The 15,013-nt window shown below is 49.2% G+C and overlaps 1 protein-coding gene across 1 annotated transcript in view; it reads right to left on the bottom strand.

Moving 5' to 3' along the window:
* Window positions 1-15,013, bottom strand: part of GPC3 (glypican 3) — a 142,450-nt gene that overhangs the window by 45,040 nt on the left and 82,397 nt on the right. Inside the window, exons 4-5 of the mRNA XM_005526251.3 lie at window positions 12,843-12,976; window positions 10,026-10,151 (exon numbers count right to left, since the gene is read on the bottom strand). Of these exons, the coding sequence (XP_005526308.2) occupies window positions 10,026-10,151; window positions 12,843-12,976 (260 nt within the window). The remainder of the gene's footprint in view (window positions 1-10,025; window positions 10,152-12,842; window positions 12,977-15,013) is intronic.

Here is a 15,013-nt window from a genome sequence, read left to right as displayed (position 1 = left end):
TAGGAAAGAAATACACATTCACTTGCTGCAAGGTTCATGGAATGACAAAGTTTACCAGAGTGTTTAAAGGGAGGGGAAGAGGGACAGAACTAGCACACTCTTGCTTTTGGAGGAACACATCCCTACACGCAGGACCTGGGTAACAGCTGATGATGCTCCAGCATAAGACAAGCACCAAATCCAGGCTCAGGCCAGAGCAATCAGTTGCCACCACTGCCTGCTGGCAGCAGAGGCACGGAGCACACCGGCACCTTCTCGAGCTCTGGGCTGCTGCCATTCATCACAGCCCCAGTGATGGGCTTTGGTGCTCTACAAGCACAAAACAAGTCCTCATCTCCAAGGATTGGCAGCCAGGACAGGCACTACCAAACCCCAGCACAGCCTCCAAAAGTGAGATCACCGAGATAACACCAGAATCAGGCTGCTTTACTGTACATCTGTTTTTCCAGTGCCATGGGTAAACACCATGAATTTTCCTTTCTCCATTCATCTCCTACACATCATGTTTTTACCCAGCTCTCAGCATCAGCCCTAGTGGCTGCCTCCCTGTCTGTCAGCTCCCTGCTCCCCTGCCCAGCTTCCATCCTCATGCTGCCAGGCAAGCTCAGGCAATCACAGTCAGCCCATTTCACATGGGTTTTGGGGAGAAAGTGGGACTTCAGCAGGCATTTAAAGAAGGGGAGGGAGACAGGAGGGATGGTGGGGCCAACTCAGGGAGGATGTTTTGCTAGGGTAGAAAGCAAGAGTCATGTGGACATTTGGCCACAAGAGCTATCAGGACACACTGAGGGGCTTGGGGATACTCAGGGGCTTGGCTTAAACTCTGCTTAAACTCTAAACTAGAGGAAGAGATCTACTCAGACATGTAGGGATGCAAAAGCAACCCCAGATCTATACTGGTGCAGCAGCAATCTGCCCCAACCTGAAATACTCACATAATTTAAGTACAGATCTGAGGCAGATTTCCACTCCAAGGCTATCTCAGAGCAGGAGTTCCATGTGCAGGAGCTCTCTGCACCTCCAGCTGGCTCCCCAACACTAGGCATGCCCCATCTGCACCTCCATTAATGCCTGTCAGCCCTGTAAGGTGCTGCACTGAAGAGATAACACAGGAAAAAAGGGACAGGAGAAGGGGGGATGTTAGTGCCTGCAGCACAGGAATACACACCTGTGTATATTCCTTTTCCAGGCATAAGCAGCTTGTTCAGGTACAGGCATCACTGCAGAGCACATTCATCAGCTTGGCTCTCCCAAGCCTCGCCAGCTCCTGAATGTGGAGGTGAAATTCAGGGGCACTCCCTGCACAGGGGACCCTGCCCCTCAGCACCAGCTCTGCACCCCAACACCCCTGGGGCCCCCTGTCAGGACTCAGCACTTTGCACAACACCTCTTTTTTAACAGCTGCCTTATCCTGGGAAGCACAAAACGCGGCTGTACCTGACACAATCGCTCCCAGTCCAGAAAAGCCCTCAGAGGTGCAGCTGGAGGGTCGGTGGAGGTTGGCAGCAGAGGGAGAAGGGGGCCAGCCTGGGGCCAGCCTGCAGCAGCTCCTGGCACAGCCCTGCATGCTCCCAGCACCATCTCGTGGGAAGAGGATGCTGCCGCAAGCACGGACCTGCCCGGCTCTGCTGAAACTGGTGCTGGGCTCCTTGCAGGGGGATAGAGCACCGGGAGCGGTGAGCCATTCATCCTGCTGCTTGTTTGTCACACTGCCACTTCATGCCACCCTGCCGACCTGACAAACGCATCTGGAGGCTGCACGTAAACATCCACAGCACGCACGGGCTTTTAGATGACAAAGAAATTCCTATCTTTGGTGTCACTGTAAATTTAATTTAAAACACTGGTGGAACTCAGAAGTACATTGCTGAAAGGTCTCCTGTGGTTTCAGAGATTTAATCAGGAAACTCACACAGGTTTTAGCAAGAGCAGAACCAAGCCCATTTGGTGCATCCCTAAATTAATACAGTCTCTCTCCTAAACAGTTTTACACAAAGAAACACAATAGCTTGGGTTTGAGTGGGTGAAATCCCTTCTGAAATCCACGCAACAGCTGCCAGAGAGGATTTCTGTAGCCTACACAACATAATAAAGGAGGGAGGAACACAGTACTGCAGCAATACTATACTATAACTCCATGTCCAGAGACTGAAACTGTTCTCCAGAAGGTTCTGCTGGGGTGGTGAGGAACTCAGATCAGCCTTCTCAGGGGAAAAAGTCTACTAGAGAAGGAAGCAAACCTGAAAGCATTTGCAGAGGGATTTCTCTGTGAAACAGTGATGGTGGAGAAATGGAGTGTGCTTCCCACCTGGCCAGGCACAAGGGTATGTACCCGACCCAAAATGAACCATTTGCACCATTACACAAGTCATTTACACAAGCAGCAAGGCAATGGGCCCTGCAAGCTGCACATCTTGGAGCATGCATTGCAGAAAAAAGGAGATGCATGGGGACCCACTACATCCTACCAGCCAGAGACATGGTCCTGTGGGACTTGGGTGCTTTTGGGGGACACTTCCTCCAAGCTGAGACCTGCTGGTGTGCTCAGGTACAAGGCAAGCACCAGCTCCCCTCAGCTGTGCCACTCTCTGCCCCAGCACCAGCCTGGAGTGGCCACATTCAGGCATGTGGGATGCAGCCAACCAAAGGGTTAAAGGCTTTGAAATGTAGCTTCAGCAAGCGACCTGCATTCCTGAAATGCCAGAGAAGCTGGAAAAGGCAGCTGGCACCCCTCCCTGCAGCCCTGGCCAAGCAGCCAGGACTTAATATGGCAGAGAGACGCCTGTGCAGCCCCCAACAAGCTGGGGGTCCCAGGACAGTGCCCATGCAGGCTCCTCTTCATCCCCCCGAAGCTGATGGGTTGGTGGGCTGACAGGAAAAAAAGCCAAATCATCACCTTCCTCCCATGTTCTCCAGTCAGTGCAGAAAAAGAGAAATCTCTGAGCCATCTCGAGCTGCTTTCAGCTTATGCCAATAAAACAGCCCCTTCTGCAGGACACTTGTGCCACTTCATGAAACCCATCACATGCCTCTGCCATGGTGATTGATGCCGGCATGGAACAGCAAATACACACAGTGGATAAAGTCCCCCACCCCAGTCCCTGGGGGTCCCTGAAGGGGTATCAGTGTTGCAACATGAGCATGGTCTGGCTCACACTTCATAAGCAAAGCCCAAAATACTTTTCTCTTTGACATGTCTCCACGTCAGCCAGCAGCATCTCCTTGCCTGGGCTCCCTGGGTATGGGCTCTTGCTGGGGACCTGGTATTTGCCAAACACAAATGTCACATTGTTAAATGTGCTGATAAGAAGCCCTCATTAAAAATTACTTTAAAGACAACCACCTTATGAAAACACCAATAATAGGAAGTGGGGATAGTACAACTGCAGACCCTTCCTGCTTCTCCTCATCCACCAGACACAAATGCCCAAGTATGCTGTCAAATTGAAGGATTTTCCTCTCCTTTCCTCTCTATGTCTCCTGTGAATGTTTGGTCTTTTCCAATCCAAATGCAGCTCATTCCAAGTTTTCATTTCATAGCAAAGAAGACAAGATGACAAATGTTATTTAAACACATGGCAATGAGTGTAAAATGTGTGCTCATCCCACTCGGCCCTGCTAGGCTTTGAGATGAGTTTCTGCAATGCCTGATCTGTGATTTAGAGAAAGTAATCCTGAAAGTCAAACATAAAGAATTACACCTTTTAGAAAAAGAAAAGTAAGTATGTCATTCAAATAACAATTAATTTATGCCTGCCTTCCAGTTGCAAATTATTTATTCAAAGGTGTCTCTAGTTTAAACAGCACGGTATCCCTCCCAGGCTCGCTCTCTACTATATGTGTTCACTGAATTATACTTGTCAGAGAGAGTGGGTGGGGGACAAACACAACACAGACACAGTCCAACACAGAGGTTTCACTGCACAAGAGTTAATAACTGAGTTTGAGAGAGCAACATTCCCCAGACCCCCAAAGCTGCTCTGCATTTCAAGATGTGACTTACTAGAGATCATGTGAACTGGTGACATCCAGTCCTCACCACATAGGAGGCAAAAGAAAAGAAAAATGGGAGAAAGGGAAGAAATGTTTTGCCTCCCTGCCCTGCTCCTTACATGAGCCCAGCTCTTACCTCCAGCTGGTTTTCATGGGTCAGTAAAGGTGGGTGCAGTGGTGAAGCCAATATTTTACTCTCTGACCCAGCTAATTTTTGGTTTAGTGAGACAACCGCAGTGTCACATCAGCAGTGAAAGCAGTGGGGGCCAAAAGGCCAAAAGGTTTGAAAAGCTGTTCCTAACCTACACATCCTGCCCTGCAGTCAGGTGTAACTCCTGGATGTGCCCACCAGCCTCCAAGAAAAGGTGACAGTTCTTCCCCCTGATAGTTTCCTCTCTAAAGACAGGTTGTCCAGAGCCATCTGGTCATTCACACCCCCATCCAGACATGACTTGGATCTGGGGTGCAGGTCCACCCCAGCTGTTCCGTTCCATGCGGGGTTCATGTCCCCACCATCCCATGACCATCAGGGCATCTGTTTCACGGGAGTGCAGAGGCAGGGGACAGGAGGGGTGTATGGCTCTCAGGTGCCTTCCTGGCTTTGTTTGCTTGCTTGCAGAGAGTCCCTGCAGTCACTGCAGAGCTTGTGATGCCGCAGTCAATTTACACCACCAGCAGCTCCAAACAAGCTGCTTCAAAAGCAACCAGGAGGATCCAACACTCTCAGTGGGGAGTGTTCTCACTTAATGAAAAAGGAACCATTTTCTTCTGGATTTCCAAATATCAACACCTGGAAGCCTCTGAGAGCCCCCTCAGATCCTGCTGTGTCAGTTCCCTGACAAGAGAAGTGACACTTCTTCCCAACTGCCCCACACAAAGCTCTACAGCCAGTGCATGTGCTGCAGATGATGGCTGGGTCATAAATGTGAGGTCTCAGGAATTCACCTGGCTCTGGGAAATGGGACTTCAGAAGGAACAGCAAAAAACTGTAATATTCATAGCAAAACAATGGGAGTTTATAGACAGCCTGAAGTCTCCCTGTATTCTTATTTCAGTTCAGGACAAATAGATTATGGAAAAATTGGCTAAACCTGAGACTAAGCAGCAGGACAGAGGAAGATTCATGATCTTCATTTCTGAAATACTCTGGAAACAAACATGGCCACTCAACTGACTGAATTTGCCTACTATCCTTTCATTATAGCTTATACTTGCTACAAAGCTGTGCTTTATGGGCTTGAAAAGTTATACAGCCCCCTCTTTGGGGATTCCATTGGATCAGATATTTTGCAGCACTGCCAGAAATAACCAAACCCTTCATGAACTAAAGGGTTATTGCTGGCATGGAATTTCCTTTGTTCCAATTACAGAATCTCATTTTTCTTGCTCTCATTATCTTGCTTCCAATTGTGCTTTCATTGTTTATGATTTGTATGATTAAAACAAACCACAGTACATTGGCAACAGCAGGGAAATATGAGACTTCTATGTTGAAGAAGAGAATCTGGAAAGGTGCTAAAAATATATTAATTTTGAATTGGTACATAGAAAACAAGAATTATGCTGGTGATTTAGAATAATGTACGTTTGTCTCAAGAAATTTGGAGATGGCAGCATCTAACAGAAAGGCTTAATATGCTTACAAGTTTTGCAGTGGGCAGATGTTGCTGTCATTCTATTCAGAACAGCTTGAAAAGAATATACTCATGTAAGCAGATTATTAAATTCGGAGAATCTAGATTTAATAGGCTTTTAGTATTAAATGCTGCAAAACCCTGATACTATATATAAAGTTTGAATCACCTTTGAGATTCCAGCACTGAGCTCCAATAGAAACTGAGGTGAGTTTGATATCTCAACACCTACTTGCCTTAAGATGAAGGTTTTAAATGAGCTAATTACTCACTCAGGACTTCTGTTTTTTCTCTACTTGGATGGAGATAAGGATGAGAGGCCAACATTTCACCACCTGACACCACCAGCAGGAGGTCTGGTGAGAGGACGGGGCAGGAAGACAGAGGAGAGGAGGGGCATCACAGCAATGTTGCACACGCACCCCACCTCCATGTCTGTCTCAGGGAAGTGCCTGGAATTGAGCCCAGGAAAGCTGCAAAGATGTGCAGAGGGGTGCACAGAGACAGAGGAAGTTCCAGCAGGTCTGGTCCCCAGTTCCCACAAACACCCAAGCACCGTGACCCCCCCTTTCACCTTGCAAGTGGTGAAATGTGCCACTTGTGGCTTTTACTATGAACCTTTGTGGTGTCCCATAAAAGCACAGTGTGTTTTTGCACACTCTGAAAAGTGTGAAACGCAGGAATGTGTTGCCTTCTATTTTTTCTTCCCATTTCAGCTTATGTCCTTCAACCACGCAGAAGCACAGCAAAAGACCCAAGGCACTGTTCTGCATTACAGAAAAATCAACCTTTCTTGTGTGGTTGCCACTGTTTGCAAGCAGTCATTTTGAGGCACCATGTCCTAAATCCACAATAGGGATGACAATCAAACTATTAACCCACAGATCAAACCTCTGGAAGGAGGATGAATTCTTGCCATTAGGTGGTCCAACATGGAGAAGCAAATGACCATGAGGAATCACAAAGTAAGATTCAGTTTAAAAAAGTGAAGGATTAAAAGCAGGATAAAATACTCCAGCCAGCTGCATTGCTCTGGAGCCCCAGACATGCCACCTTCAGTCAGGGAAGAGGAGCTAAAGAGCAAGGAAGAAACAGAGGATGGTTCAAGGCTGAACTTGGGAAGTGAGACCCAGTGGAAAGACATTGAGTACATCCAGTCCATGGGGAGGACAGACACTCTCTTTGCCTGTGGGTAACAAAGCACTGGAATAAACAGGACAGAGGAAATACCCAGCCAGAGAAACCACAGGAGGAGGATTGCAGGGTGCAGAAGGGACTGTTTGCATCAAATAACATGATACACATTGTTGGTATTATCAAGTCCTTGGGTGCACTGGCAAGGGTTGTGAAGTTGCTGTTCCAGGCTTGATTTAACATGTTATATGAAAAGGGCTTAGAATAACAAATTTTATCATGACAGGGAGGTCTGGAAATGGATAAATCAGTAGGGCTCTTTTCTAACTTAATGAACACTCAGGTACTACATTAGAAATGCAAGAGGTAAATAGCCACAATCCCTACAAGAACACAGTCAAATCCTGGACATGCTCATACAGATGAGCGTACACCAACCCTACAGACCCAACAATGTTCAGTTTTATCCATTGCTCACACAACACCAGACATGGAAACTCATGGAAGCATAGAATCCACCCAACCAGGGCATTGCTCTGCCCTGGTCTTCATCTGAGCAGCAGATTCAGCAGGAACTTTCCAGTTTATCCAGGAAGCCAGGGACATGCCCTGCTGTGTTGTCCCTCCAACAGAGACCAGGCTTGAAGTCACTCATGAGGGCCAGGGTTTGTGAATGTGAGGCTGCTCGTGTCTGTCTATAAAGGGCCTCATCCAGCCAGTCTTCCAGGTCTGGTGGCCTGAAGCAGAACTAGACTATAACATCACCAGTCTCTGCCCTCCCTTTAACCCTGACCCAAAAGCTCTTGGTCAGCTCCTCATCCATCCCCAGCTGGAACTCCAGGCACTCCAGCCGGTCACTGACATAGACACCCCATCCTTGTCTCCCCTGCTTGTCCTTTCAAAGAGCCTGTACCTTTCCATGCCAACACTCCAGCCACGGGAACCATCCCATCCTGTCTCCACCATCCTTCTTTCTGGCAGCCACCACATATGTGGGACAAACACCAGCACAGCACCCTGAAATTAACACCAGATACTCAAACCACACCAAATTTCTTGCAAAAAGTGGCAAGATGGAGTCTGATCACCAGCAGACACACACCAGTCCAGCAGGAGAATAGAATTTCTCCAGTTCATAACACACATTCTCGGAACAGCTTGAGTAAGAGCTGCTACACCATGAACAGCTGCTTGGCTCCCTCTTGGGGAAAACACTGAAATAGAGGAACTGGCAGCTTGGAGAACTCGAGCACTGTTACCTTATATGCTCCTGATTTTCAGGAATCCTTCCAGACACCCTGAAGGAGATGCCAAGCTGGGAAGTCCAAGCACATGAAGCAGCCAGTGTAGAGATGATTTTAACTACATGTTTGCTTCTATTTGAAACATTCTGTAAGTAGGTCCTGGAACAAGAGCTCCCTTGACCATTATCTTAGCTCAGCTTTCTTTAGCTGAGGTCTCCCTGCTCACAGCAAAAATCCCAAATATCTGCCTGCAAGGGAACTGTCACTAATATTTCATAGTTGCTGACAGAGGTGGCGACATCTGTGCAAGAGATCAGAGGGGGCAAGAAGAGGAGTGGAAAGGCACATGTTCTTCAAGCACAGTGGAGGACTTATTCCTTAACTCAACAGGCAGGGGGTGAAATCTTGGTGCCCCTTTCATGCACACAGACTTTATCCTCTCCCTGCCTTGCCCCCCTGCATGCCATGGCACCTATGTGATGTGCCATATTGTGCCACCATTAGCACAGCAGGGACCCAGGGGACGTCTCTGCCCACGAGGGTCCCCTGGTATTCTCAGCAGAAAGCTGAAGGCCCAGCAGAAAGCTGAAGGCCATCCATTACCTGAAATCATGTTTAATCTGCAAATAGCTCTGAACTTAGTTTGCAAGAAGACCTGGACTCAGCACCCTTCCATTGCTACCACTTCACCCAGCTGTGGTGTCAGCAGAACCTGGACCAGGGCCACTGGCCATGACCCCAGCGAGCTGTTACAAGCCAAGAGCCCAACCTAGGTCCCCCTCTCCAGAGCTGCAGTGTTTATAGCCTTCCTTTAGAAGTTTTAATTAACAATCAGTGAGACAATATTGAAATAATACTTTTCTTTCCAATTGAACATCTCAGGCATGGAAACTCAAGATTTTCCAGAAATAAGTACCAAGAGAGGACACATTTTTCCTTAGGCAACGTAAGTACATTTTACTAAGCATGTGATATTAGATGTTGAGTCATTTTTTTTCAAAATAGAGTTTGATGCTATTTTGGTCTATTCAGTGTTTCAGGTCAGTATTGCAAGTACAGGCTAATTACCACCTGAAGTTACTGATCAAGAAGTCATAATTAATATCTCAACATTTCACCACTTCCTGATTTTATTTCTATTTCTTCCCTTATGCAAACTACTTAATAGCAAAGTATGCTTTGCAAAGTAGTTTGATTAGAGAAGATTTATGTATAATTATAAAAAACATTTCCGAGTTCTATTTCCACATTATTTAATGGTCCCAAGGTGGATTTTTTGCAAGAAAAATCTCCATTTCTACTAACACTTCCTTCCTCTTTATGGTATGAATCCTGCACGTGCCTGCCTCTGTTAACTTCAATTACCACCAGTATATTCCCCAAAATGGCGAGTGAGGCAGGGCACAGTAGCTGGACCTGGGTGAGAATGGCTCCATGCAGAGAGGACAGCAGAGAGGACTTGGTGGTGGGAAGGTGGCACCAGTGGCAGTGGCACCACCAGAACTCATTGGTCCTCACCTCCTCCAGCTGAGAGCCATAAAACAAAGAGAAATTCAACAAGGGAGTGTTCCTTGACCCTCCCTGGGTGGGGCAGGGGATGGCAACCACGCTGTCCTGCTACCACAGCACCGAGCCTGGCTGGGGACATCCCCACCCCGTGCAGTGCAAGGGGGCAGCGCCCTTGCTGCTGCTCCAGAGGAGCCATCCCTGGACCGTGGTGCACTCTCCCACGGGAGCAGTGTCAAGCTGCTGCTGCTCTCCTGCCTCTGGCCCACCCTGACCAAATCCCATCACGGGTGCAGACGTTTTCAGTACGGAGAAAACTCAGTGGAGGGCAGCACACAACCACTTCTGTCTGTGCAGACCTCGCACATCCGTCTGAGCTGCAGCACAGCTGGACACCTGCTCTGCACAAAGCCCTTCAGGGAGCCAGTCCTGTCCTGGTCAGACTGCTCCTGTGCCTGGTTAACAAAAGATAAGCAGGATGAGGGAGAAGGAGGGCAAGGGAGATGTGATTCACCTCTCCACGACTTCATGTCCATTCCAGCAAAGGGTGTCATTCTGAACAGCAGAGCTGTGGTTGCAGATGTACTCTGGTAAGCTGCTGTAAAAACTGCTGTGGGACTTCAGCTTTGCAATCAGCTCCCTGGAAGAAAGGGAGAGAAAAGGGTGCTCAGTTAAAAGAAGAAAAGATGAGGTTGGTGCATTTTAACCAGTGAAGGTAGTCACACAAACACAACATTAAAGCAGCTAGGTGCAAACAAACCACGAAACACCAGTTTTATTTCCGAACCAAAGTAGCTCTTTGCGTTTTCCCTTGATGTTATTCAAAGGCTGAACCTGTGTTTCCCAGGGCAAAACTGCTGGTGATGAAGGGATGTGGGGGCAGTCGAACCTCAGCCCAACTTTGCACCAGGCAAAAGCCAGACACAGTCTCTGCACTCTCACAGCACCTAAGGAAAGGTGCCACTGGCTCAGGCCACACATCCACAGGGTACATCTGGGCAGCAAGGGTCAGGCTGTAGTGTCCCCTCTGCTTTGCAGAAGGCAACAGAGGCCCTGCAGGGGCTTGGTGTGGCTGACATTGGCCATCCAGCATTGCTGCAAGGTGGCATTCTGGCATTAGGCCAGAGCTGACAGTCTCAGCACACATCTGTACACGTGGCTAAGGCTGTGCTTCTTGCTGCACCATCAAAAGGACACGGTTTCAAGGGATGCAGTGGGCTGGCCGTGGGGGTCTCAGTCTGCATTCAGAGGGGCAGGTTACACTCATCAAAATGGTTGCAGGAAGGCAGGAGCAGTGCCTGCACCACACAGAGGGGATGTGAACCAGGCTGCATCCCAGCCCCTGTGCCCTCCCTTCCCAGCAACGAGGATCTCCAGCTGGTCACCTGCAGCAGTGGTCCAGAGGGCCAGAATACAGGCTGACCATGGGACCTCTGATGTTGCCAGAGAGGTGACAGAGGCTCTGGGAGTGGGATGTCACATCCCCCCAGCCTAGGTCCGATCCCTCAGGGACACTCAGCAGTGGTCACCAGGGAATAATGGCAGATTTCATTAGGTAAATAGCACCAAAACTAAGATAATATGGATAGCAGGGACTGGAGGCAGTAAGACTTGGCCTCAGAGTCGTCTTGTTTGGTTTATTTTCAGCACATTTCCCCCTTTGGCAAGGGGTTATTGCTCAGCTTCCTTGTCCCTGGGAGGAATGATGAGGAATTAGCACCTGGAGCAGGGAGCACTCTCGGGAGCATCCCCCGGGTGCTGTACGGGGAGCTGCCCTGCGGTCTGAGCTAGTTTGGTGTGCAGAGGGGTGTCCAGCTCCCTCCATCCCTCCTCTTTTTGGGATTCCGTGGGGTTCCCTGTGCAGGCAGAGCCCGCGACAGCCAGCTGGGGGCAGGCGACACCAAGAGAAGGAAGGCTGTGCTCTGCGCTGCCCTTTCACTGCCGTGCTGGGGCTGACAGCCCCCAGGGACAGCCACAGCCCCCAGGGACAGCCACAGCCCCTCCCAGGGACAGCCACAGCCCCTGGAGGAACAAGGATGCTCAGGTCCTGCCTCTGACCACCGCAGCACACCCTGCCCGGGCATCCCCTGCACTGACCCGGCTGTCACAGCCCGTGCAGATGAACAAGGGTTTGTCTGGTGAGTCAAATCCCCTCCAAAGGGTGGGAATTCAGCCTACAGCCCCCTGCAGAAACCCAAGACATGCTTCAGGCAGTCACCTCCTGCGTGGACCACCTCCTACATCCATCTCCTGCCTAACAGTGGGGCAGAGGTCCTACCAACACCATTTGGAAAGCCAAAATGGGCTGAGACTGGATCACCAGCTACGGTAAACCCCAAGCAGGAGCCTCACTGCCCATGGCACTCAGCTCCTTACATCCTAGGCACTGCCTTGCTCCTCTTCCACAAACCCCAGCACAGCTGGGGAGAAGAAGGAAACTTTCCTGGGGAGCAGAGTTCCCTGCAGGGCAGGGAGGAACTCCTCTGTATCTGCAGGTATGAATCCATGTAATTCATCTCAGCAGATTTCATTAGCCTTCAGAGTCTTCAAAGGACATCTCTGTCAGTCTGGGCTGTGTAACCTCCAACGTGTTGAGACAACGGAGGAATGCAAGCCCTGGTGCTGTATCTCATGGGAAACGTACCAAGAATGTGGCCCTGTTAGTCTTCAGAGAGAAATCCACCCAACTTAGTCTACTGCCAGTTTCAAAAATTGCCAAGCTTGCTTGTTTCTTTTCCACAGAGGTTTTTCTTTTATTCAAGACAGAAGTAAGTACCTGAGTATCTCTGTGTGCTTTCAAACCCAGAGGGGAGATGCTGCTCCCTGACACATCAGTGTGAGCCCACTTAATTACAGCTTCTACTTACACGGGGAAGGAAGCACAGGGTGCAGTGCCAGCAGTGGAGGCACCTGCTTCCTTTGAAAATATTCAGTAAAAGGCTGTTAACATCTCTGAACTATCATAAAACACTACATAAAAAGCACGAAACGCATTTCCCTTACCTAGACACGGTGTAACACATAACAATTCAGGCTGGAGTGACCATTTCTATCTATAACTACACCTGTGAGTATTTCAGATGCTATAGCGGTGCCCAAGAAACCCAGACAAGGCATTTGGTGTATTAATTTGGGTGCACTAGGTGAGAAAACCCACAAAGATGCCTCATTGCACTTCAGAGCCTGCCACAGAGCAGCTCTGATGCTCAGAGCCAGGTTTATGGGTAAGGGAAATAAGGAGCTTTTCCATCTGCTTCCACAGGGCCATTCCATATGGTGGCTGCTCCTGCACCCATCCAGCAGGCACCGCACTCAGCCTGAGCATTCTCACCTCCTCCTGCTCGACAAAGTTTCTTCTTGATCAATGTGAGTCACTTTCAGGACTTTCTTGTCAATGAAAAGGTCTTCTGGATAATTAGCTGATCGAATCTGCCTCTGCTGAGCATGGCCACATAACCGGCTGATCTGGAAAACACAAACACAGCAGCGTGAGGAAGAGTTGTGACTACAGGAAAACAGCTGAGATGTACACTGGCACATGAGCTGCTATCATCCCATCATTGCTCATAGCTCAGCAAGCACCTGAAAGCGAACTTCTGTCCTCGGGTCACAAACTGGCTTTTGTATAAATATCCACCCCCTCAGAAGGAATGCAGGAAGCTGCAGGCAAAATGCCGGGGCATTGAAGTGCCCCTGTGGCTAGCAAAACCCCTGAGCTGCAGCTGTGACTGGCAAATCTGGCTGGAGATGTTCCCTGCTCCTTCCTTCCTGGACACCACAGCATCTCAAGACTCTGCACTCTAGCTCTCTAGGCAGACTTGTAGGAAACACCTCCCCTCTGAAGGAAAATCCCAAGACCCTGGTTCTGCGTCTTGAGGTAGCCCAGCATCTGCACAGCCTGCACTGCAGATACCCAGGGATGAGCATCATACACATCACTACTAATTAAAAAACCCAGGGCCTAAAATACAGAAGCCACAGCCCAGTCATATCATGGGAAGCCCTGATTACCAGGGCTCTGCTAATAGCACAGATTAGCTCATTAGCATACAGATGATTCGGGAACCAGCTGCAGCAGTGAGGGAAGGAATCTGAAGTGCCTCGTCCAAGTTCCCTCACATGGCCACTGCCTGGAGACTCACCCAGCACTGGCCTCTGCTGCAGTCCCTGCTGTGGATGTAGTTGCCACCATTTCCTTCTCTGGGACACTACAAAGGGACATCTGTCCCCCTGTGGCACCACTGCCACTGTGAAAGTCTCCTTTTTATTCACTCTGCTGCTCCTGCAGGACTCATCCATGCTGGGTTGTGGAAGGAGCTTGGCTGATTGCTGGGACCACGAAGCCACCACACTTAACACCACCCTCACCTTCTCTGAGCCTCATCCCACCATCCACATCCACATCCAACCACACACCCATAAAAAGCCTGTTCCTTGCAGCACCTCATTTATCTCCACACCACACTGAACCAAGGCAATCCCAGTAAGCTGCAGACCAAAGGTTAAAAGCACACCCACCACCCAAAGCTACAAGCATCTGATGTGTAAAGAGAAGAAATTAATTCTGTTCTATTACGTCCTACATTTGGGTGGGCAAATGAATTAGTAATGTCACCTCATTCATTATCAAGAGCAGCAGTTTGTTTGCTCAGGCTGCCATACAACAAAGAGTAAAACAGAAACCTCCTGGGAGCTGGGCACTGCAGTTTCTGTTCACATCAGGGTGGGAAGAGATGCTGCCACTGGTCCTTCTGCACCTGCAGTTTCCTCTGCCAAAGCAGTTCCTCCTGCAGCTGCCAGGGGAGTGGTTTCTGCAGCATCTTACCTGGTTTTTCCTCTCTGCCTTGCCAAAACCAAGTTTTGCATAAGAATGTATCAGTCCTACTGCCCTCCCTAAATCACTTGGCAGGCTTCAAAAACAGAGGGAGGGAGGGATTCAGAAAATGGATTTTGGGCTATTTTTCTTTTGGGCTTTCTGCTAGCACTCATCCCTCTCACAATGTTTACACATAGTCCCCTGATGCAAGCAGACAGGAATAGGAGAAAATCACAGGACAGTGGGAGACCTGGAGAAGGGCATTTGGGATCTGAGATGTGGAATGGGTCTGGATGTCCCATGCTCTCTCTATCCTGGCTGCTGCCACTGTCCCTGCAAAGGGCAGACCAGCAGGAGAGTGTCAGGATGCTCAGAGGGGTCTGTTAGCTTTTCCTCTGCGCCCAAGTTGGAGATGAGACTTGCCATGAAACCTCCTCCAGGGAAACACAAGATACACAAAAGCCCCAGGACAGTGGGTATAGAGGAAGCCACAAAGCAGCAGCACTGCAGCCACACTCTGCACAGACACATAAAGTGGAGAAGTGGGAAAAGGTCAGGTATTTTAAGCTGCCGCTAGTGATGACTCCCTTTGATTCTCCCCAGCTCTGTGAAAATCCCCCAAATCCCTTTCCAAAGCCCAGCTTTCAGCAGGAAAAACCTGGCAAAACCTATCAAACCCTGAGAGA

Source organism: Pseudopodoces humilis, chromosome 15, assembly GCF_049639895.1.
Source record: "Pseudopodoces humilis isolate 2021_Gansu_Grassland_sample_001 chromosome 15, ASM4963989v1, whole genome shotgun sequence".
Classification (NCBI taxonomy): Eukaryota; Metazoa; Chordata; class Aves; order Passeriformes; family Paridae; genus Pseudopodoces; species Pseudopodoces humilis.
The sequence above is the reverse complement of the archived record's forward strand: the minus strand, read 5'-3'. Positions and strand labels throughout refer to the sequence as shown.